At 37.3% G+C, this 23,885-nt stretch overlaps 1 protein-coding gene across 1 annotated transcript in view; it reads left to right on the forward strand.

Moving 5' to 3' along the window:
- Nucleotides 1-7,804, forward strand: part of HCN1 (hyperpolarization activated cyclic nucleotide gated potassium channel 1) — a gene marked incomplete at its 5' end in the record, with an annotated part of 390,251 nt that extends 382,447 nt beyond the window's left edge. The window contains 2 exons of the mRNA XM_080804646.1: nucleotides 3,120-3,284; nucleotides 6,636-7,804. Coding sequence (XP_080660772.1) covers nucleotides 3,120-3,284; nucleotides 6,636-7,534 — 1,064 coding nt within the window. The 3' untranslated portion in view covers nucleotides 7,535-7,804. The remainder of the gene's footprint in view (nucleotides 1-3,119; nucleotides 3,285-6,635) is intronic.
- Between the last annotated feature and the right edge of the window lie 16,081 nt (nucleotides 7,805-23,885).

Raw genomic sequence — 23,885 nt, forward strand, 5'->3', positions numbered from 1 at the left:
ATAAAATATAAAAACAAAAGCCCATTTTTCTTTTCACTTTCATAGTTTTATTGCAATATATTTTACATATATGTCACCAATGTCAAGTGTACAATTTAATTTTTTTATTAAATTTACTAAATTATGAGGCCATCACCATAAATCAGGTTTAGAACATTTTCATCACCCCAGCAAGATTTCTTGGACCCATTTACTGTGAATCTCCTTTCTCACCCTCTCTCCCAAGCAACCAATAATTTGTCTCTCTAGATTTGCCTTCTCTGGATACTTCATATACATGGAATCATAGAACATGTGGACTCACGTCTTGCTTCTTCCACTTATGTTTGTGAAACATACTGAGGTTTGTCCATGTTGTAGCATATTTGTGTCATTCATATTCAGAACTCTTAACACCTATCAGGAGATAGTGCACATTATATCTATAATGAAAGCAAAGGATATAATGAGAAAGCAACAAACATAGGAAAATGGAAAGCATTTGGAAATTAAAAACATAAGTGCCAAAACAAAACTATATGAAAAAGAATGGAAGGTAAAGTTGAGGAAATCTCCTACTGTCATAATCACTACTAACAGGTTTGCATTCCCTCATATCTTGTTTTTTGTTTCCTATTCTGTGCACTTAGATATTAATTTTATGACTAGTTTTTTAAATAAGTTACGCACATCACAAAATAAAAATAATTTATATAAAGAGACATTGAAAAAATGCACATCTGCGTAAAGGAATGTTTTTCATCTGCAGCAAGGTATATTGGTAGATGTTATTATTATCATTATGATCATTTTTATCTGACTGTAATTACAATCTTGTATCCTTTTCTCACTCAAGCTTTCATGACCATTCATGGTTATCACACTGACTTTAAAAGCTTCCCTTTACACAAATGCCACATAGTTCATCTAGTGGCCATGTACTTGGTTGTATCTTGACTTGTTAAACATTTAGGGCATGCTCACATTTTCAGATGTTATTAAATAAATATGTATCACCATGTAAACATTGTTCTTTTTTCCCCCATTTTATTTCACTTATTTTCAGTGTTCCAGCATTCATTGTTTATGAACCACACCCAGTGCTCCATGCAATATGTGCCCTCCATAATACCCACCACCAGGCTCACTCAACCCACCCCTCTCCCCTCCAAACCCTCAGTTTGTTTCTCAGAGTCCACAGTCTCTCATGGTTTGTCTCCCCCTCCGATTTCCCCCAACTCACTTCTCCACTCCATCTCCCAACATTGCTCTAATTATAGAGTATTCCTTGGGTTAGATTGTCCAGTGAAATTTCTGGGTTGAAGACTATGTATACTTTTTAAGATCTTTGTTACATCTTACTGGTTATTTTCCATGAGGTTTATAACCTAACCATTCCACTTGACAACTTGCACAGATTTGAAAGCAACACTTAGCAGTAACGGGTTTCCCATCAGTTTACTCACCGTAATGTCCCAATTATAAATTATATAAAATGGCATAAGTACTTTAGTGACCAACAGGAATTTAATTGAGAGGTAGTGCTAAAAAATACTTCTTTCATCACATTGTTTAGAGTAGCCAGCAAATTCCATGATGTGATGATACGCTTTATGTTTTAATATAATATAGACTCATCTTTATACATACACTATTACACAGAGATGCGTGCATGCACACAAATGTGAACACTCCACAATATTACTTATTAAATTTATATGTTTACCAGCGTGAACAACAACATAAGTCGTTGCTTCAGTGGCATTTCCTAAAATGCTATCTTCCCAGATTGGTTCAAATGTGCTTCTTAATACTTCCAGAATTACCCACAGTCTGTATTATTGTTCTCACCAGATTGCATTTAAATGAACTCTCAATTAAGATGAAATATTTTTTTTAAATCATCAGTATAGAAATAACACAAAAGTAGATAATATGTTTGACTCGTATTTCCAGCCCTAACATCAAATGCATAATGCCTACCACATAATTTATTCACAGTGTTTATCAGCATGAACAGAACTTACTTAAAAAGTTCAGAAGGGTGTGCGTTTAGGCCTCTTTCAATAATTATTTTGCTATTATTTCCTTATGTTAGGAAATTGTGTATTTCAGAAATACTTCTGCCATGTCTTTTTTCAATCTGGTTATCCTGAAACTAATTTTTTTAAATATTTCTAATTTTTTTAAAAAATCAAAATCTATAGAGTTTAATTAATAAATTTAGAGAAATTAAATAAAAAATTATCAGTTGTAGACTCATTTAAGTTAGAAACTAAGGAAATCCAAATTTGCAAATGTTTGCTTTACTGTATTTTGGAAATCTAATTCTCCAAAAAGAATTTTTCTGAGAAATTATTGAAATAGAAAGCCTCTCTGTGCATTTGGAATATAATTTTCTATGCCCATCTTATTGGGAATGAGATTCCCCCCTTAAGTAAGGCATGCCTGAATGCATTCCCCAAAACCTGGTCTCATTTTTCTTGATCATAGGACTTTCTAGGCCAGTGTGTGGGTTCACTTTGGTTTCTATCTATATCATATGATCTACTTTTTGCCTTCCAAACTTAATAAAAATCTTGTCTGATTACAGTATCTTTTTTTTTTAAGAATTTATTTATTTGTTTGACAGAGAGAAACACAGCGAGAGAGAGGGAACACAAGCAGGGGGAGTGGAGAGGGAGAAATAGGCTTCCCCTCAGAGCGAGGAGCCTGATGTGGGGCTGCATCCCAGGACCCTGGGATCATGACCTGAGCCAAAGGCAGACACTTAATGACTGAGCCACCCAGGCTCCCTGATTACAGTTTCTTCCAGTGTTCAACTCCATTGTGGATTTATGATTCTCTCTTTTACATTTTTATTGGTATTTCAGATGGATTGGAATGAGGGCTGAAGGATAGATAACTCCATTTTAGCTTTCCATTTGAACTAAAAGATTTAACTGTTTAACAATGAATATTATTTTAAGGTTGAGTATTGTCAATTGGATATTTTTGTCAGAAGGAATTTACTGATAAAATAGGAAATGCTGCCAGTCATTGGTTGATGACACCATGAGACTTTTTTTTTTTTAAATTGTGGGTCTTGGTGGTCTTTGAAAGTAAATTACCAAACAAGTCTTTCTCTCTTGGTTTGATAGAGATTTGCTTGCTGACCAAGGGCCGCCGCACTGCCAGTGTTCGAGCTGATACATACTGTCGTCTTTATTCACTTTCTGTGGACAACTTCAATGAGGTCCTGGAGGAATATCCAATGATGAGGCGAGCCTTCGAGACAGTTGCCATTGACCGACTAGATCGGATAGGTACTCTCTTCCATTTCCTACCTTTTTTGTGTACAATTTATACTTTAGTGGACTGATAAATATTTGCAATCCTAAGTCCTAAATGCTATAATAGGTTGCCTATTAATTAGCATAGAACTAGCAGTTAGCTGTAGCCCTATTTCTACTCTCTAACTCTCTCATCTAAGTATTCTAGGTTTATTTAATCATCTCTATTTTTATTAGCTGCTCAATCTGATTTCCCCAGTGATGACAAAACAATTTGAATCTTCAGGTAAAAAGCAATGATAAAAATTTTAGGTAGCACTAAAATAGAACAAAAATATAATAGTATGAGTCTACATTACAAACCTAATAATTTTTCTACAAGGTTTTTAAAAAAATTATGTATCAACTTTTCATTTTTAGTTTTATATTGAGAACTGAAAACTTGTACATTTTAATTGTCTCTGTAGAAACTTCTGGAAACGTTTGTAATACAGACTCAAGCAGGAAAAGCCTTCCTAGAAGTACCTAACTTAGACGCTTTACTTTGTAAACATCAACTTATTTTACAGGCTTCTCTGCTCTCCAATAAGAATATATAAATTAGACCTTCTATTAGTTACACCAGTTAAAAGATTTGGAGACTTGCTATAGTAAAGTTAGATCAGATTGGCTTGCTGTTAGCTTCCCAAAATATGCTAGAACATTCTGATGTCAGAAGCTGTATGTATTCATTTTCTACACCTAAATCCTCTTCCCCCACCCTACCGTGCTCTGACCCTTTTCCTTGCTTACCTCTACTCCGTTGTCATAACCTGAGTTTAGACATCACTTCCCTGTAGAAATCTTCTGTGACCTCCTGCCCGCTCCTGCTCCTAGGCTGAGTATCCTGGGTATGTTCTCCTGTCCCCCTAGGAATTTCCTCCATCACAATACTGCTTCTGTTATTGCAGTTGCTCTAAAGATGCTAAGATTTGTAAATGGAGAGGTCATGTCTAATTCACTATTACATTCACAGTACGTAGTACACAATGAATATTCTTGAAGAGAGGTTGTAGGGAGGGATGCAGGAATCAATGATCTCAAACGAGATGGGGCTGGGATCACTTGGAAGTAAACAAGTCCTTCATTCTTATTAAAGGTAAGGATTTTTGATTGATGTAATCTTATGTCAGCTTTTCTTCTGCACTTTGTATCTTTCTTTCCTTCTACAGAAGTGGGATGACAGATGCATTAGGCTCTGAAATTAGGTTAGGAGAAGTAAAGGTAGTATTTGGACATTACCATTAGACATCACACACTTATCAGAAATTCATATTGACAGTTTAGACAGGTAATAGGACACAGTGTCGAGAGAGACAGTGCCCATAAAAGTGGGCATTCCTGAAAGCATCTTTATTTAATTTGAAAATAATTTACCTCTTTGTGGTATGTGAGTGCTCACGGTAGAGCTAGAGACTAATTTTTGAACACATGCGTTTTTCTTCTTAGCCAGCTAGACATTTTTAGAGAAAGTGTTAAAATCAGGATTTTTTTATTAATTATTTTTATTAACAAATAATGTATTATCTGCCCCAGGGGTACAGGTCTGTGAATCGTCAGGCTTACACACTTCACAGCACTCACCATTTCACATACCCTCCCGAATGAAAATCAGGATATTTTAATAAAGAATTTCTGTTACTCTGATCAGCTTCACTCTCATCTAACTTTTTCCAGTTAATTTTTATAAGAAAGTTTGCATGAAATGGTTTGCACTCAATAACACAGGCAATAAAATCGCTAATAAGTACCAAGCATTTGCAGTTTTGATCCTTATAAAATTCTAACAGTGCACTAAAATCTTTATTTCTCCACAAGTTCACAGATATTTACATTACAAAATGTTGACTATTCACAGGATCACAAAGAAATATTATCCTTCATTCTGTGCTATTGCTCATATATATAGACCATATTTAGTTAAGGCAATATGCTAAATAAGCATTTATATTTATTACGGATATAGGAGCTTTTGTTCTTGAGAAAATTAGAACAGTTCTATAAGGAGAAACATTTATTTCAGCAGTCATTTAAAATGATAGTTTGCCAGCATCCAAGTAAATTATAACATATATTTCCACTAAAAAGTATTCCTTCTAACTCTAACTTTATTTAGCAGTATGGCAAATTCATTCACTTTTCAGTTACGATATGTATCTGGGAATTATGTTATCAAAGATGTCACCAAAAGTCACTAATTTTCCCCTTTCATCGATCTAATTTTGATTCTGTCATCATCCTGCCAGAGAATGTCTACTTACTGCAAAGCACTCCAAAGACAATGGCAGGAAGGAGAGGTGCTGCTCACTGAGGTTCTAGAGGGAGCTGAGAACCTGCCATACACGATGCCCCTTAATCCTCACCAAGACCTTTCAGAAAAGGAAGGATTATGAAGTGTCCTCAGCCGGCGGTGCATAAAAGTCCTCTGAGGAAGTACGCTTTGAAAGGACTGAAATCTGAAATCTGGACCCCATGTCTGGTTATTGTGGTTTAATTAATGGGGCCCAGATGAAAATCAGTATTTTTCAAAGCTCCAGAGATGAGAAGACTGTGAATGTCTGGTGGAGGATCCCTGGCATAGGGCACGGGTCAAAGGCAGAGACTTGCCACAGGGCTCCTCAGATTTGTGCGTGACAATCTCCTGAGCATCTCAGTAAGATGCAGCATCTCGGTCCCCAAGTAGGAGGGAGCCTAACTGACTGCACTTCTAGAAGGTGCTCCCATCATACCGATGCCTGCAGCTGGTTCGTGGTTTTTAGGAAGGGTCTGCGATCATATCTGCTGTTTTCCTTCCACAGTCCTGTTTCTTAGTAACCAGCTTCTGTTGGGCATTTTTCCAACCTTCCTATGTCCCGTTCTCCTGATGGGTGAAATAGGATTCTAAACACATCCACCTGCGAGAGCTGAGGATTAAACGGGATAAGTCTACCTAAAGCCTTTTGTAGGGTACCTGTCACATAGTAAGTGTTCCATAGTAGTTTCCTGAAAAAAGGTAGCTTTAAACTTAAATTTTGATTCCAGGCCCATCCTGATCCAAATACCCTTTCTTCTCCCACCCTTCAAAGTAGCCCTCATGTCCAGTATCTCCCTCTCTCCTGTAAGATGGCTTTTGCCATGTATTACAGACTTCAACCTGACTTGCATAGAAGGTAAGATTTCCCAGAGAGATCCAGGAAGCGTGAAGGGCAGGAGCCACCTTTCCGTTGGCGCCTAAAGGTGAGTATTTGGCTTTTAAGCGTCTTCCGCGAAACACTGGCATACTTGGGTTTCCAGGAGCCACTCTCCCCTGGGCTCATCGTCCGTCATCCGCAGCCTTCTGAGTGGCTCTGTTTGTTTCGCTGACAGGAAAGAAAAATTCCATTCTTCTGCAGAAGTTCCAGAAGGATCTGAACACTGGCGTTTTCAACAATCAGGAGAACGAGATCCTGAAGCAGATAGTGAAGCACGACCGGGAGATGGTGCAGGCAATCGCTCCGATCAATTACCCCCAGGTGACAGCCCTGAATTCCACCTCTTCCACCACGACTCCGACCTCCCGCATGAGGACACAGTCTCCGCCCGTGTACACAGCGACCAGTCTGTCCCACAGCAACCTGCATTCCCCCAGCCCCAGCACGCAGACCCCCCAGCCGTCCGCCATCCTCTCGCCCTGCTCCTACACCACCGCGGTCTGCAGCCCTCCCGTACAGAGCCCGCTGGCCACTCGAACTTTCCACTATGCCTCCCCCACTGCCTCCCAGCTGTCCCTCACGCAGCAGCAGCAGCAGCAGCAGCAGCAGCAGCAGCAGCAGCAGCTCCAGCAGCCCCCGCAGCCCCCGCAGCCGCCCCCGCAGCCGCAGACGCCCGGCAGCTCCACGCCGAAAAACGAAGTGCACAGGAGCACGCAGGCGCTGCACAACACCAGCCTGACCCGGGAAGTCAGGCCCCTGTCGGCCTCGCAGCCCTCGCTGCCCCATGAGGTTTCCACTCTCATTTCCAGACCTCATCCCACGGTGGGCGAGTCCCTGGCCTCCATCCCTCAGCCCGTGACCGCCGTTCACGGTCCGGGCCTGCAGGCGGGAGGCAGGGGCACCGTCCCCCCGCGAGTCACCCTGTTCCGACAGATGTCCTCGGGAGCCATTCCCCCTAACCGAGGAGCCCCTCCCGCACCCCCTCCACCAGCAGCTGCTCTTCCGAGAGAGTCTTCCTCAGTCTTAACTACAGACCCAGAGGCAGAAAAGCCACGATTTGCTTCAAATTTATGATCCCTGCTGATTGTCAAAGCAGAAAGAAATACTCTAATAAACTGAGAATCTCCTCAGATCTTATTTTATTCTATCTCCTGATAGATTCCTATAGCCTACTATGAAGAGATATTTTAGACAGCTCTGGCCTACATGCAAAATGTACAATATATAAATATATATCTACTATTAAATATCTATCTAAATTCCCAAGAGAAGTTCAAAAGACCTGTTTAGCATTCAGTGTTATATGTCTTCCTTTCTTTAAATCATTAAAGGATTTAAAATGTTGTTGTAAGATCATTTATTTTTAACCTACTTTTACTGAATTCCTTTGATATATGTATTTCTCTACTTTATGAAGAGTTCTTGGATTCAGTGGAAACAAAACTCTGATTTTAAAAGGCAACTCAAGTGAGCTACTGAATAGCACCAACCAAAACTTCTTTCATTAGCTGTGTCTCTGCATCTAAATTGTTAATCATTAATTATGAAGAATTAAATAGCAAGTCCCATTTTATAAATCCAAATTGTATTTTGGTGCTTTCAATTTTGAATTAGGTTACAGAACACACGGTATGCTTGGCCACGGTTGGAGACTAACATTGCCACCATTAGGAATATCTCTAACCTCAAACATGTTCATTGACCTTTCAGAAAGCTGAGGGGATATTTGTCTTCATGTGTTATCGGACTTTTACCAAGACTCAATGTTAGTTGTAAATAACTTTTTCAACCCAAATAAAAATAGCTATTCTGTGCTGTATGAAGGTAAAAGTCATCACTTAAGAATTTAGTTTTATTGCTTCACTTCAAAACTTAGAGTTTGAAATTTTACAAAACCTAATTGTGACAGTTATTCAACTGTAATGCAATGGCTTGAAACCTACAATATTATTTTAACCTGCAATGTTTTATGCAAAACTGTATGCTCAATTCTACAGATTGCTTGTATTACACCAAAAATCATTACTTTTCTTCCTTCTTGCCATAACCAAGCATCTGAAAATAGTCCCTGCATGCTTTTGGGGGGGAAAAAAATAGGTTCAGATCAGTCACTGTAGGGAGAGGCTTACAGTATTTCTCATTTCTAGAAGAGTATAACCATTCATTAATTGCCTATCTTAAAATTCCTGTAAGGCTGACTTGGATCTCTGACTTAAGTCTAGAAGTGAGGTTTTCACTTTCATTTAATATTATTACTATTATTACTATTATTTAAGTAATGATTTGTAAACCACAGCTTGATTGGAGTTGCCAGTGTGTTCTGTGTCTTCACTGTTGGTAGTTGGTAGTTTACCCTGGTGTTCATTTAAAATAACTAAGTACACGATAGCATCATGTCTGGGAACATACGCTTTGTTCTATGTGTATTGTAATAAAATGGTTAGTAAATCTTAAGGCATGTGGTGACTAACATAGCCCTTAGATAGGAGATTCGTTACTCAGAATGTGCTGGAAATTGTATGGACGTGATGACAGAAAGCAGGGGGCAAACTGAATGTGAGCATTGTTTGTTTGTCTGTTTCCTTAACTCTCCATGATCTGTGAACATCTGCTTCTTCTCAGAGAAGTCCCTTAGTAATCATTTGTGCCTAATGCATCCCACAAATGTGGTGGATGACTGGAACACAATTGGAAGATTCCTAATAACCAACTTCTGTAAATAACCTAAGTTAAAGAGAATGACCTAAAATGGAGGTCTTCGGTATCTTTGACACTGGCGATGCATTTAAGAAGAACTTAACAAAGATCACACATTAAACGGGGCAGGGCCTCCAGACAGACTTGAGGACAGAAAACAAAACAAAAAGCAAAAACTCTAAAATGGATCCATGCTGCCTGTTATGCCTTTTATGGATATAATACCTATACTACCAAAATGAGTTGTTATGTTTCCTTTCTAACAGATCCCAGCTTGTGTGGAAGTAATCAACTATGCTAGTCAATGTAATGTTGTCATTAACATGCTGGTGATACCTGATGGCATGTCAGGAATGGTGTAAGAAGGGGATTGTTCAGTCGACCCAGAACCTATGGGAAAGCTGCAAGACCATTTACATATCAGTACAAAACTCCTTTATTTTATTAAAATATTGAGAATTAACTTCAATTTATTAAGATCATGTATTGGTCCTTTAAATTATTAAAGGTTTACATTTGATAGCACTAATGGGTTTGGTAGTGAAATATTTTTATATATAAATTTTTGGTTTTTTATTTTGAGCACTATTGGGAAACACAAGCAAAATTGAATTGCATGGTCTTTCAGTGCAACCATAAAATTTTTATTCACTTTGTAACAGAATGGACAAAAAACTAAGGTTTATATGTTAAACTAAAAAAAAAATGGTACAGGGTAAATTATATACATATATATGTATGAATATAAATGCTTAGGTTAAGAAAAAAATTGACTCACATTCCTGTAATATAAAAGTCCATTGCTGGTTGAAAAGTGACCTCTTTTCTCTGTACATAGTTAAGCCCATAAGTATGGAGTTTTAATCTGTACAGAAAGAAATGTATTATTGAAAAGATTGGTCTTTCTGCTGCTGGGAAAATAGTAGAAAAGCTGATTCTTACAACAACTGTATGATCAGGGACGAATTAGAGTATTTCTTTTGTCTTTGCTCAAAGCCATACATATATAAATATATATAAAGATTATTAATAAATTCAATAGAAAATAAACTAATATCATGAATATTTTATTTTATCAATATACTCTAATCCAATGTTTTGTTTTATTAATGAGTACAGATTTGCCTCTTTCTACCTTTACATCATAAGGTCTCCAAGAGGGCTTATACTTGATAGTCATTAAAAAATTACAGGTAGCCCGTGGCTGTAGAGAGGAAGTAAAAAGAACCTGGGTTTCCCAGTTGTCCCTGTGTTTTACCTATTCCCTACAGTACTAGTTGAAGTCTTTTTATTCTTTGCTCTGTACCTCCTTGGTTGTTACCCAATTCCAAAACAGTCATTTCGGTGCTATTAGAGTTAGAGATGGAAAAAAAAAATCACCTTGTAATTTATTATAGAAACCTCTTCTATGACAGCCTACGGCCTTGCAAAGGCTTTTGATAGTAGCAAAACCTCCCTTTGGAAGTGGATTTTGAATCAGACCTAAAAGCCTGACATAGAGTTTATTGTGTCGAATGAAGGAGTCTTGAAAAGTGTAAGGATAAATGGCAGGAATGGCAACAGACTCTATTCATCAAATAAATAGTCTGTCTCTGGGACCCAGTGACCACTCCATAAGTGAATGATTCCCTGACGGATGTCGTCCCACTTTAAAAAAGGTGGTTATTTTGCCATTTATAAACTTAAGTGAGCATAACATCTGCAGGACATTACAAAGTACACAGCCAAGGTAGGCTAGTTCCTAAAGGACTTGGGTGATTTAAACAACATGATGTGTTTTAAACTTTAGATGTTATTATTTTAAAACCTGAGTTATTTACTCTTCAAAATAGAAGTGATCTCTATCAACTTTCAGGCTTATTTTTTTTTTAAGTCCCCGTGACTTCTTAAATTTAAGTGTTTATATTTGTTAATTTATAATTTTACTGTGCTATTTGGCTCTTAATGAATTTTACTTTCATAATTTATGACATTAAGCTGTGTGAACAAGATTTATCTCTCTTATGCCTCTCTCCTTCTAGAATATGTGCCATAAAACCCAAGTCTGATTATTTTGTTCATCTGCACTGCACCTAGCAAAATTTTATTACATGCTCTGCCTATTTGAAAATTACTTATTCTCTCCAATACAAAAGAAATGTAGTCATTTTAGAATAATTGGATGATGAACGTCAATAGCTATTTTGAGTCCTGCAAGTAATGGTCAAAAATTTAAGCAAGCGTGACTAGCTACATGCACTGAATTGTTAGCTCGGTTCTAGAACTTTATTTAATATGTCCTCTTTCTAGGAAAATAAGATGGAATAAAGATTTGCTGTTATATCCAGGACTAACTATGCCTGCTACCGGCACTGGGAGGCAGGGACTTTTCTTAAGCAATTTTGGTTCTGTCCTTTTTAAAAATGTCATCTATTTTTTTTATAAATCGGCAACAATAATTCAATCGTGAAGAGAACTCCTGCTTTTAAAAGGGAGCAAAGAAAGTATAAATTACCTTACTTAAATTCATCAAGGATGCAGGAGCAAATCCAGCCAGAAGACCCATATTCCTCCTCCTCTCATTTTGGAGTTTTTGGCCAAAAGCCACATTCCTTCCTTCCCCGGGGACAATTAACATTTCTGTTAATATCTGTCACTTTGTTCTTCATCATTTTCTTTATAGCTTTAGGGCATGAAAAGCATGAGCTTTTCTATATAGGAAGAATTTCATGGCATAGTCACAAACTATTACAAGACAAAGATAATTCCATCGCAGTTATTCAGAAGAAAATATTATCAGTTGTGTAATACTTGGCTGCTTTTCAATTTTGAATACTCTCCCAGTGAAATCATTGCTCTCTTTTCCCCAAACTCAAACATATTCTCTCTCTGCCACTGAGCCATCAGATAGGGAGATCTCCCTAAGCGAGGCCAGGACAAGGGTACCAGGGGTGAGGCCTCATGCACAAAATCTGAAGCGGCCCAAATCTCAATAATCAAGGCAAATAATATTTTAACGCAACATTTAAAAAACCAGAATCAAAGTAATAGTCGATGATGAACCAAATGTCACAATCTGAAATGAAGACAAGATCCAACCCTGAGCCTGGGTGACCCTGCCTCAGTTGCCTCCTTCATCCTGGCCCCACTTCCTGTGGAGACTCTGATGGGTCCAATGGGGCTTTGAAGGGTCTCTGTGGTAGAAGTCTTGCCCTGATTTGCCCCGTCAACCCTTAAGAATTATTGAAAGGCGATATTTAAAGGCCCTGGGCATAAGGTCCTGGATTTGTTTCCAAGAGTAACCTATTAAATGCCAGACAAAGAATTCACCTTTCTTGACAAAGGAAACACGCTTTTCTCAAGTATGGATGCTCGCCAGCACAGCTGATTGGGGCCACGGGCCAGTACCTTAGGCGGAAGGGGAGCAGAAACTGAATGAGAAATACTGGTTTTAAACCTTCAAAAGAGCTTTTAATATCAAACCAATGGTTTTACAGTTCTACGCTTTATCTTCGTAATTTTATGAAACTGAGATTTCTAGTTGGGTGGATACATGTTGAAATGTGTGTTTCGCTAACGTGACAGGAAAAGTTATTTGTGAGAGCAAAGGGGGGCGGGGCACGGTTTACTATTTACAGTCTCACACAGCTCTGAAAAGAGGTTGGATCCCAAGGAAAATCTTAGGTTTGCTGAACAGGACAATGGGGACGAGAAGTGGAAGTGGAAATTGCTTTGTCTAAGACAAAGCGTAAAGGGGCTGGGGAAGAATTTGAGAATATGAGAGTATGGACCTCAGTGAATAAAAAAGGAGTGAGGAAATAGTTTTGGTTAAAACTCCAGAGATTCTCCACACCTTACTGACATCACTACACTTCAAATATTGACAAACATGGATATTCTGTGGAGCTATTACATCTCTAATGTGGAATAAATGGCCACTTGTTCCCAAAGGGAAACATGGCTTAATTTATTTTTTTAGCTGTGAATGCTTAAATAATAATAGTTGAACAGTGGAGAGTATTTATTTATTTAACTGAACACGTCTAAATACATATAATAATTGTCTGAAAGGTAAGGACTATTTTATGTTTTCATTAGATTTACATAATTAAATACAAATGACTCAGAGTTATTCAGGCATTCTTTTAATAATGGAGCAATTTTGCAAAAAAGAAACACATCGTTGTTTTTTTTCTTTTACCAGACTAATCCTATCTTTCCACAGAGAAAATTTAGATTTGCAGAGGCAAACATATTTTTTGAAGGATGTTTTAGTTTCTCTTAAATTTATAAGGGGAAACTGCTCAGATATGGGAGATTTATTTTTGAGAGAAAAAAAAGCACAACACAGGAAAGTTTGAAAGATTCAAAAGAAGTTTGCTGAATGTATTCTCATTTGATTCTTGTAATGTATTTGTCTAAGGTCTTAGTTTCCAAGCATTTCCAAATAAAAGTTGTTTGCCTAAATATTCTCAAAGATCTATTACCAACCCAACACCCTACAATTCTGTTAAAAATGTGCAGTTCTGAATTGCTCAAAGTATGACAGTCTGATATCTAACAATATGAAGTATTGCATTTGAGAAAATGAAATAGTGTTCAACAGACAAATTTGTATACACTGCATAGCATGCATTCTCCATATACCTCCATACCAAGGATCAAAGTGTATTAACTGTATTGGCTGGTTAGCAAACATATTAAAAGATCCAAGTGATTACTGCCCTCCTCACAGTAATTCTCTTAAAATGCCAAACACATATCCCAAAGATGCTTGAATGAATCAAAATACATTTAACTCCCCCAACAATTCAGAACAGCCTTCAGGACTCACAGCAAGCCAATATGAATATTCTCAACAGTGGTTTATCTCAGTAATCGTAAATCCCATTTTAGGAGTTAGCCAAAACTCACCGAAAGCCCTATTTTATTTAAGAGCAAATGATGTAATTTAGCCTCACTCTGCAATCAAAAACAAAATGTGATTGTTTTTATGCATGGCTCATAAATTGCATCTGAAAGCCTTCTAGATATGTTCCAAAAGACTCTCTCTCCCTCTGTTTCACTACTATATATATATATATATATATATATATATGTACACACATATATATATTCAAATATACATATATATTCAAACTTTCAAGTATCTAAATTAAAACTCTCAAGAATCTAAAGATCTGTGATATTTGCTTTTAAAGGTTTAATAATTTTATAGCTTTATATCTTCCCTAAGTTATTTTTACTCTCACAGAAGAACAATGATCAAAGCCATTGATTTGGGCTTGCATATCTACAAGATGATTATTTACATATGACATTCTACATTTCTATGAATAAATGACATTGACTCAATTTCCCCATGTGTGAAACTCTCAGGTAATAACTTCTTAAACTGGCACCTGTAATCAAAGTTTAGTCTTTCTGAAGCTAGATTAGCATGAGCTCCCTTAGCAATGAGCTACATTCGCAAAAATCTTTTACATGATTTTAATAGCTACAAGCTATGAATGTTGGTAAGTTTTGAGACTTTGGTTAGTTTGTTCAATTTCTCAGCTAAATTGACTACAAACATACTTCAAAGTTTTACTTTAAACTTGACAAGAGGGTTCTGAGTAAGCAAGTCAATACAAAGATTCCTTCTAGGTAGAACTATTTTGGAAGAAAAAAAAATGATTGGTTTGACAATCATTTTTTAGAAAATTACTGGTTAAAAATAACCTCTCTCTGAATCAGAGTATTAGTTGGTAAGGAAATACTCTCAGTAGAGATCTTAATTTCTTGAAAGTCTGTCAGAAAATTGCTCAAGCATTTTATCATGAATATTAACTACTTTCCAAATAGTCAGTATAACGTGCCCCAGAAAATGTTCTGGCCCTAAGTAGGTTTGCGAAATACCTTTTCTTTTAAGTTGTAACATATATGGTAGGAGAGTGAAAGGCAAATGTTCCTACACACATTTTTAAGTCACTTCAACAGTTATAGCCACATAAGGAGTTTAGTTCATATGTGCAAAATGTTAGATGTCTGTGATAGCTCATCTGAAGTAATTCCTGCCTATGGTCTCAAGAACAACATATTTTTTTCTTTTTCTTTCTTTCTTTCTTTCTTTCTTTCTTTCTTTCTTTCTTTCTTTTTTTTTTTTTTTTTTTTTTAAGTAGGCTCCACACCCAGTGTGAAGACTAATGTGGGGCTCAAACTCATGACCCTGAGATCAGAACCTGAGCTGAAATCAAGAGTCAGGTGTTTATCCAATGGAGCCACCCAGGCACCCCTCAAGCACAAATTTCTTAAAACACATGTGTTTTTGATGGAAGAAAAACCAAACAAACACAAAACCAAAACCGAAAAACAAACAGCTAAGTTTCTTGCAAGAGAAACTGTGACATTTCTAAAGTTGCTATTGTTCCTGAATTACAAAGTATTTGACAGACTCAAGGGCTCATGTTATATAAGGAGACCATGGCTTTGGAAATTTTGAGAAGTGGTTTTATTCATTTATTTTAGATAGGAGGACAAGATATATTCAGGAGATTGACCACCAGCCAAAAACAAAGGCACAGCACGTCTCAGTTTTTAGACTGTCCTAGCTTAATCTTTTATACATAACCAAGACTTCTATCTGTCCACCTATCAGGAATTATTTCAAGATCCACAGGAGTTATAAGCCCTTGGATTCACAAGGAAACAAGCTTTGCTGACAATACACATTGGAAAAGTAATTCAAGCACAATGCAGGGAAAGAGGGAAAATGACACCAAAGGAGATCAAATATATATCTGAAAAGAGCTTTAAATATTCATTTTGATAGCAAGGGATGTCACAGTATTAGTTCCAAAGAACAAAAGGGAATATGACATTGCAGAGTTTACAAAGATTTCTTAGGATATGGGACACAGAATTTGGTTTATTATAAAGGAGCTGATTTTTGCCATCATTTAGTTCCACATTCTCTCTCCTTAGTTTCCTTCTGGCATGTTTTTATAGATTCCTCAATCTTTTTAAAGATGTGTTTTATGGGCATTTCTTAACAATGATACTTTATAATCTGCTTATTTACTCTGACAAATTCTCTCAAGTAATCATGTGCTTTTGTGTATAGTGGAGCTAAAAATGTATGCCTTAAACAAAAATACACATTCCAAAAGAAGTCACCAAATCTTCATAGATAACAAATTCTAAAAATGAAGGAGAACCAGTTAGTTTATAATGACAATAGAAATGCAAAAGGGGAGGGAGTAGTCACAGATTATGGGAACTCAGTTTCAAGATATTAGAAATACAGAATGCAATAGGAAAGAGCAAAGTTTTGGAAAAGGAGACAATTTTATGTTTAGGCTTCAGAATTAATATGTTTAAGAACGGACTTCTTATCTATAACACGTCAACAATAGCATCACTATAAATCCTGGGTACTTTCCTACCAGAAGAATATGACTATTCTGGAGAGAGGATGGTATGGACTCAACTAAGAATATGAAGATGTCTAAAAATGATGCCTATTCAGAAATAGAAAAACAAGCAAAGGCAGCTTTTCAGCCTAGAGAGAAGCAGACTTACAAGTGGACAAAGAGAAGCTCAGCAGAAAGGAAATTGCTAGGAGCACTTGGAGAGTTTCTGCTATGACTGGAGCACCTTCAAGAGTGAAAAACTGTCAAAGCTTTCCAGAACTTAAACATAAGAAGTCAAAAAAAAAAAAAAAAAAAAAAAACATAAGAAGTCAACAAATACTGCATACACTCACACAAAACTGCATACTGTCAAGGATACATATCTTCTCATGTACTTACAATAGCAGAATTCTTTATGTAGAATTCCAGCCTAGAGGGTACCAATCTGTAGGGGGTGGGTTTGTATGGGGAAAAGGAGAATCTTTTTAAAAAGTTCTGATAGAACTGTGTACTAGTATTTGTACATCCATTTTTTTATTATTTTACTAAAAGTGTTTTTTTTGTTAGGTTTCATTCATATTACATGTAAAGCATGATGTATTATTTTTTCAACTTGGTTCTATCAATGACTACCATTTCAGGGGAGTAATGGGGCTATAATAAAATATTAGTCATAAAAAAAGGAGGTGTTGATAGGGTGAAGAACCATTGCCCTAAATGCTGATGCATACAAGGATTTGTGCCCCCCTTGGTAGCAAACTCACTGCTGAACAGATATTTGAATTTTTATACGATGGTACATTTTACAATAAAAGTAATGATTTGGAGTTAGGAAGAATAAAAGAGAGTAAGAAGAGGCAACAGCAAGGAAAAAAAATATTAAATTAATTCAAAAAGAGCAAAGTATACCCTATTTTCCTACAGGTTTCCCATCATCAGATTTATAAAATTTGAAATACAAAATATACTTATTAAAAATGACTAAAAGTAGAAAGAATATGGATCTTATTTTGCAACAATTAATTAATTAGTTAATCTTGCAGATTGCCCAATAGAAGCTGATCCCTTGAACAGCCAGAGAAGTCACCTGGATGGTGACATCTGAAGAAAGTCTATTTGTCCTTTCATCCATGATATTTTTCTCCATGTTGCCTGGAATTCCTGCTATTTAATCACTGAATTTCATTTCATTTGTTTCCATTTCCTTGTTATACATGTCCCCTTAGAGGTTCAGTCAAACCAAGCCATTAATTCTACCTATAATTTAGGTTATTCTAATTCATTAAATTCATTTCTTGAGCACATATGGTGTGGCCACACATGTTCCAGACAACGTGAATATGACAAAAGAAGGACACAAATCTGTGGCTTCATGTAGCTTTTATCATTCTAGGAAGAAATACATAACAAATAAAATAAAATAATTCAGACGGTGAAAGGAGCTTTGGAGGAAAACAATGTAGAGGAGAGAAAGGAGTATCAAGAATACGGATTGGGGAGGATTTGCTGTTTAAGTAGCATAATCAGGGAAAGTTTTGTTGAACTGATCATTCCACAATGACCAAAAAGGGTCTATAAATCAATATAACGAGGTGTCTTTCTATGCCTTTCTACTGAAAGGAGGTGCATGGACTTGCAGCATCTGTATTACGTGGAAGTCTGAAAGCAAGGGCAGAATCCTGAGCCCTACCCTGTTACTCCTGGAAGGAGTCTAAATTTTATCAAGATCCCTATGTGATCCACATGTGAATTAGTATTTGAGAAGTACAGAGCTAGTAAAGTCCTAGAGAAGTAAATAAATCATAAGGAAATTTTAGGTGACTTCTAGGTATAAGGACATTTCTGAGGATGTCAAGTCAATGCTGGGTATTATAATAAGGGATATTGGCTAGCCAGGAAAGCCTAGAGAAAGCTGAAGAGAAACAAAGCTGGACTCTTGTGAATGGTGGTAGGACACATTTTATCCAGACAACTGCAATTGGAGAGAGATACTCTGTGGAAACTGAGCTCACTGAATGCCACCTAAGAAAAGGGGAGGGGGGAGCATTTTTAAATGCTGGGGTATGCTAAAGAAAGTGCCAAATCCTCAGTTTACTAAGGGGGAGGAATCCATATGATTAGGGTATCTGAATTTGTTGATTGGTGCTTATCTGATGAAGAAAAAAGCTTTTAAATCTCTAATAAAGGAGCTAAGTTTTGCAAATTGGAGTGAGACATCCACCATAGTGAGGGTCTACCCCTCTCACCCAGGAACTGGGAGACAGGAGAGCTACATCTCTGGATGATTCCATTTCAAAAAGATGGCTCCCAGGTCCTTGAGGAGATATTTCTGGCTGATAGAATATTTACCTCTCACAGGCGAGAGAAAGGATTTATAATTGTAAGTTTTTAAAGTAACTACTTTAAAAAGATGTCTTTTTACTTTACTTTACTTTAAAAAGAATAAAGATGTCAGGGGCCTAGAGTCATATTTTGGCTGGAACAGACAGTAAGTTATTTTGGTGCTGTTTTCTCAGGCAGGTAATTTGAGGGGGGCTGAGAATATTCTAGGGAAATGGTCTTGGATCAACAGAAGCCATGATAGAGCTCAGTCAAGACTCTTAGTGTGGGAATTAAGGGAACTTTTGGACAGAGTCTTTTATCTGGAAATTTTGAAGTTCTTGTGAAGACACTGAAACTGATGACAAATCTTCTACTTAATAATTTTTTCCTGGGGATGCCTGGGTGGCTCAGTGTGTTGGGCCACTGCCCTCGGCTCGGGTCGTGATCCCAGGGTCCTGGGATCGAGTTCCGCATGGGGCTCCTTGCTTGGCGGGGAGCGTGTTCTCTCTCTGCCTCTGCCTGCAGCTCTGCCTACTTATGCTCTCTCTCTGACAAATAAATAAATAAAATCTTTAAAAAAAAATTTTTTTTCCTGGATCAGCCCTAAACTTACCTTGGTCACAATGCCTTTCCTTGCCTGCCTCCTAGCACCTCTTAATTAGAAATGGGGAGGAAGAAATTAATATAAGTTAGGTGTTATCAGTTCCTCATTTGGGACCAACTTGGTGTCACAGGCAGCAATGCTGCTTAATCTCACATCAGTCCCATGTGACTACTGCTTTCTGTAATACTTTTTTAATGCTAACAATAATAGATTGATATTGTAAAAATAAATAAATCTGGTCAATGTTTTATAAATGAGCATCTATTTACCTGTCATGTCTATGTATTTGCGGTGTTTAGAAAAGCTAGCTACAAAAACTGACTCTAGCACTTACCAGGTAGTCCCTAGAGTTATATAATCTTGTTATATTCCAGTTTCCATAATTAGGAAATGGATAATGGAAATAATTTACACTTCTTTGGGTGGCTATGAAGACTACATGAGATAGATTTTGCAAAAAGTTTATCCCAAATCTTGGCTCACACCAAACTTTCTAGGTACGATGAACAGTATTTTCTAAGTCATGCTGGGCTACTTGGAATATGAACTAGGTGAGTCTGATTACTCCTTTCCAGTTTTCCTAGCAGAAGGAGATAGGCGTGCAATCTCAGTTTTCCAGGGGAATTCAGGCTTTTATTCACTGTAACATTCTTCAGAGCCTAAGATCTCCAGGTGTCTGGCAGCTGATATTTCCAGATGACTTCTGCAAATAGTGGACAACCATATATCTGGTCTTCTTGATGTCAGTCGGTCTGATTACTGATGAGGCTACTTTCTCCTGTCTGTTCTGTAAGGTGAAATAGTAAGAGAGCAATATCCCCTCACTGACATCCTGACCCCAGCAAGATTCTCCATGAGTCAAGATACAAAGATGGGCTATGAGCTTACTCTTAACATATAACTTGTGTCAGTAGAATTTATCCTAAAGCCTGGTACATGAGAGGTCAAGGTCCAGATAGGATGCCATGCATGATACATTTGTTGCTAAATGTTACTATAATCCTGCCTCCTTAAAGTAAGATTCTGCAATAGAGTGCATATTGTTGGTGAAATTGATAAAATATATGCATGCACATGCGCACATGCACACACACACACACACACACACACACACACAATGCATGCACACATGCCCATGTGCACATGCACACACACACACACACACACTTACTGATTTGGTTACACGTGTAAAGACTTGTCTTTATGACTTACTTAGGAAGAGGCAAGTTTTTGAAATACATCACTCCGAGTACTCTCCTGTTTGAAGTGCAGATTCAATTAAAGTGTCCAACCACCTACTTGATGTTCTGAGAGAGAGGGGAATTGGGTAACTGAAGCTCTGTAGGGTCTACGGGTCATCAAACTCCTCCGGCATGAAGCAAGCATCCTGCCCCTAAGAGTCTGACATTTTGACCTGCCTTGCCTTTAAGTTCAGGCTCATTCCTGGACAGCAAGATCCCAAGGAGAAGATACAAGACCACTTTTTTTGGGGGGGGGGGACTGATATTTCAAAGTCTTCTACTACAATTACAAAACCGTTAACATTTGGGGGGCTGGTAAACGCTCTATGGGAGATCATCAGGATTTGGTTCTTAAAGCTTTGTTCCCAGCAGGAGCTGAGATCTAAACTCCTCACTATTATTTTGGGGTTGAGATATATAGAAAGTCAGAAAGAAAACATCCAGCTCATGTCAGAGTGCTTTAGTGTTACTGTGGTGAACATTTGTTCAAGATCTGTAGACAGGTGGTAACAGGATAAAACTAAAACAGCAAAGGACTATGAAGAATGAAAACTGAAGCTTCTAGGAGTTTCCAATCAGCTGCATCGTTTAACCAGACGCTTGGCCTATCATAGAAGCCTAGAGATGTTCATTCCATGCACTGTTTATTGCTAAAGTAGATATTGAGGTTTAATAGATTTGGGGGGAGATGAATCCCCAAAGAGAAAGAGAATTGTATTTTTAAATTTATTTTATAGATTACTTATTTTAGAGATTAAATTTATTTACCTCATTGTCCTGGGGATAAAACTGGGAAAGAGACATGTTATTTTCAGGGAAGATAATTTTCCACTATGCCAGTCACGGTTCTTTGTGAACTTTTCTTGCCTATGTTTGTCTTAAAATGAGGTGCTTGTGCAGGCTAGCAGTTTAGCTTAAACTACAACTTAGAGACATGAATTTCTGCCATTGGGTATGACATGAAAAGCTTAAATATTTCCAGTGTTCTTCATATACCTGGTTCTCCTAGACTGTGGCCAATGATTAACACTTGAGTCATATTTTTTAGCATACTTCTTACTTCAGAGACAAGTTCCTGGTCTGTCATGCATAAGTGAGAGTTACAATTTATATTTCGGTGTCAGTATGATAAAAGTGAATTCATCTGTGAATCATCCAACTTCCCTTTTCTATATTGTTCCATTGTTTTACAACTTTTTCATTTTTTTCACCAGGAAGAAAATAGTTTTCCAGAGACTTAGTGTGAGCTAATTAGCACTTTAATTCTTCCAGGTGCATTTGACTGGAGGGAAGAGATTTTATGGAGAAAAAGGTAAGAAAGAGAAAAAGGCCTTAAATTGAGGAAGGCCTAAATAACCCTGAAAATATTTACTCTTAACAGTTAGGCAAACACCATTGATGGCATTCAAGTAGAAAACCAACAAGTTGTCCTTTTAGAAAGAATATCATTGTGGAGGGTAAACTAGACGGCAGAGCCTGAAATCTTATAGAAAAGGTAACAGATCTGTGCAGAGCTCTGACATGAATTCGATTTGCAGTCTGAAATTCAGTGAGAGTGGTCATTCATAAAAATGGTAAGGTGATTTTCACAAACCACGAATTTTAAAAACTGGAGCCTAGTATCACTACAAGATATATACTCAATAAATATTCGTTAAATGAATGAATAAGTTGAAGTACACAAAACCATCCTAAATACCCTACTAGAATAAATAAACAATAAATATTTAGTGTCTATAATAGGAGCTTTTTAAAAAGTTTCATTTAAATTCCGGTTAGTTAACAAACAGTGTAGTATTATTTTCAAATGTACAATTTAGTGATACAACACTTGACACCTGGAGCTCATCCCAACAAGGACCCTCCTTGATCCCCATCTACTCTTTCACCAACCCCTTCCCCCCACACACACACCTTCCCTATGGTAACCACCAGGTTTTTCTCTCTAGTTAAGCGTTTGTTCCTTGGACTGTCTTTCTGTCTGTCTGTCTCTCTCTCTCTCGTATTAGGAGTTCTTGTTTCTTTCTCTTAAAGAATAGTTGGAAGAATATTGCTACGAAGATATCAGCTATAAAACCAGAATTTTTCATGATAGAGTACATCGTCAGTTACTGCTCAGCATTTTTGACATCACAAGTTAGTTTCCAGAAAGTAACCAGTGTTTTTGTAAGGCTCCTACTGAGGAACAGTCTAAGACAAAATGTGATGGGGGAAACTTTGGTTCGACATCTCCTTAGTAAATTCCTCGATATTTTACTCAATTCAAAGGTAAGAGTCTCCCCCAAAGGCCTAGAGTTGCCAACTTTGTGCCAAGTTAGTATTTTACACATGTTTCCCTATTTCATTACCTTTGAACAGAGAAAAGCATCTGTTCTAAAACAGTTAGTATGGCTGGAATATCTAGTTCCAGTGAGAAACCTTGAGAAAGAAGGGAAAGATAAGGCCAAAGAGATAGCCACATATAACACATGGTCTAAAATCTTCGTTATGATCCCACCGTCTCTTCTTATACTGGCCTAGTTGAATTTTCTTTACGACCCAGCTCTTTCCAATCTTAATATTTTTGAAGGCCTTTCATTACCATCCATAGCAAACTCCAACTCTTTATCATGGCACAGGAGACCTTTCATTCCCTAGCTCTTGACAACTTCTGAAGTTTCAATTTTAGAGAATGTTATTCAGACACGTATCTTCAGTAACTTTCTCATATTATTGCTCCCATTCCTCAGCACCTACAGAATTTAAGATCTGTACCGCATATTTGGGTACGTACAGAGAAGCTGGGTTGTGTTGTAATACAATACAACAGTAATGTGAATTTATACACTTAAAGGTCTCACTCGATTACAAAGACTTCAAGAATATCAGGTCATGTGTTCCACAGTTGTAAGGACTGAATTCCTTTTCTCACTCTTCCTCAACTGTTTCAATGACCTGTTTTATGTGAAGCAATAGAAGGTAGTGGTTGGCCTCAGGAGAGAAGATGTCTTATTTAGAACAGTAGCTCTGCCACTTCCACTTCCACTCTCGGCCATTTTTTAGCAAGTTGCTCAACCTCGCTGAGACTAAATGTCCTCATCTGTGACATGGAGCTGTGATAACAGTGATGCACTTTCCTCATGAGTTTCTTGCATTAAGTGACTTGTCCTCTGGTGTGACTGCTTACGTAACAAAACAGGGTTCAAGTGTCA

The sequence above is a fragment of the Martes martes genome (genome assembly GCF_963455335.1).
Source record: "Martes martes genome assembly, chromosome: 5".
Taxonomy (NCBI): Eukaryota; Metazoa; Chordata; class Mammalia; order Carnivora; family Mustelidae; genus Martes; species Martes martes.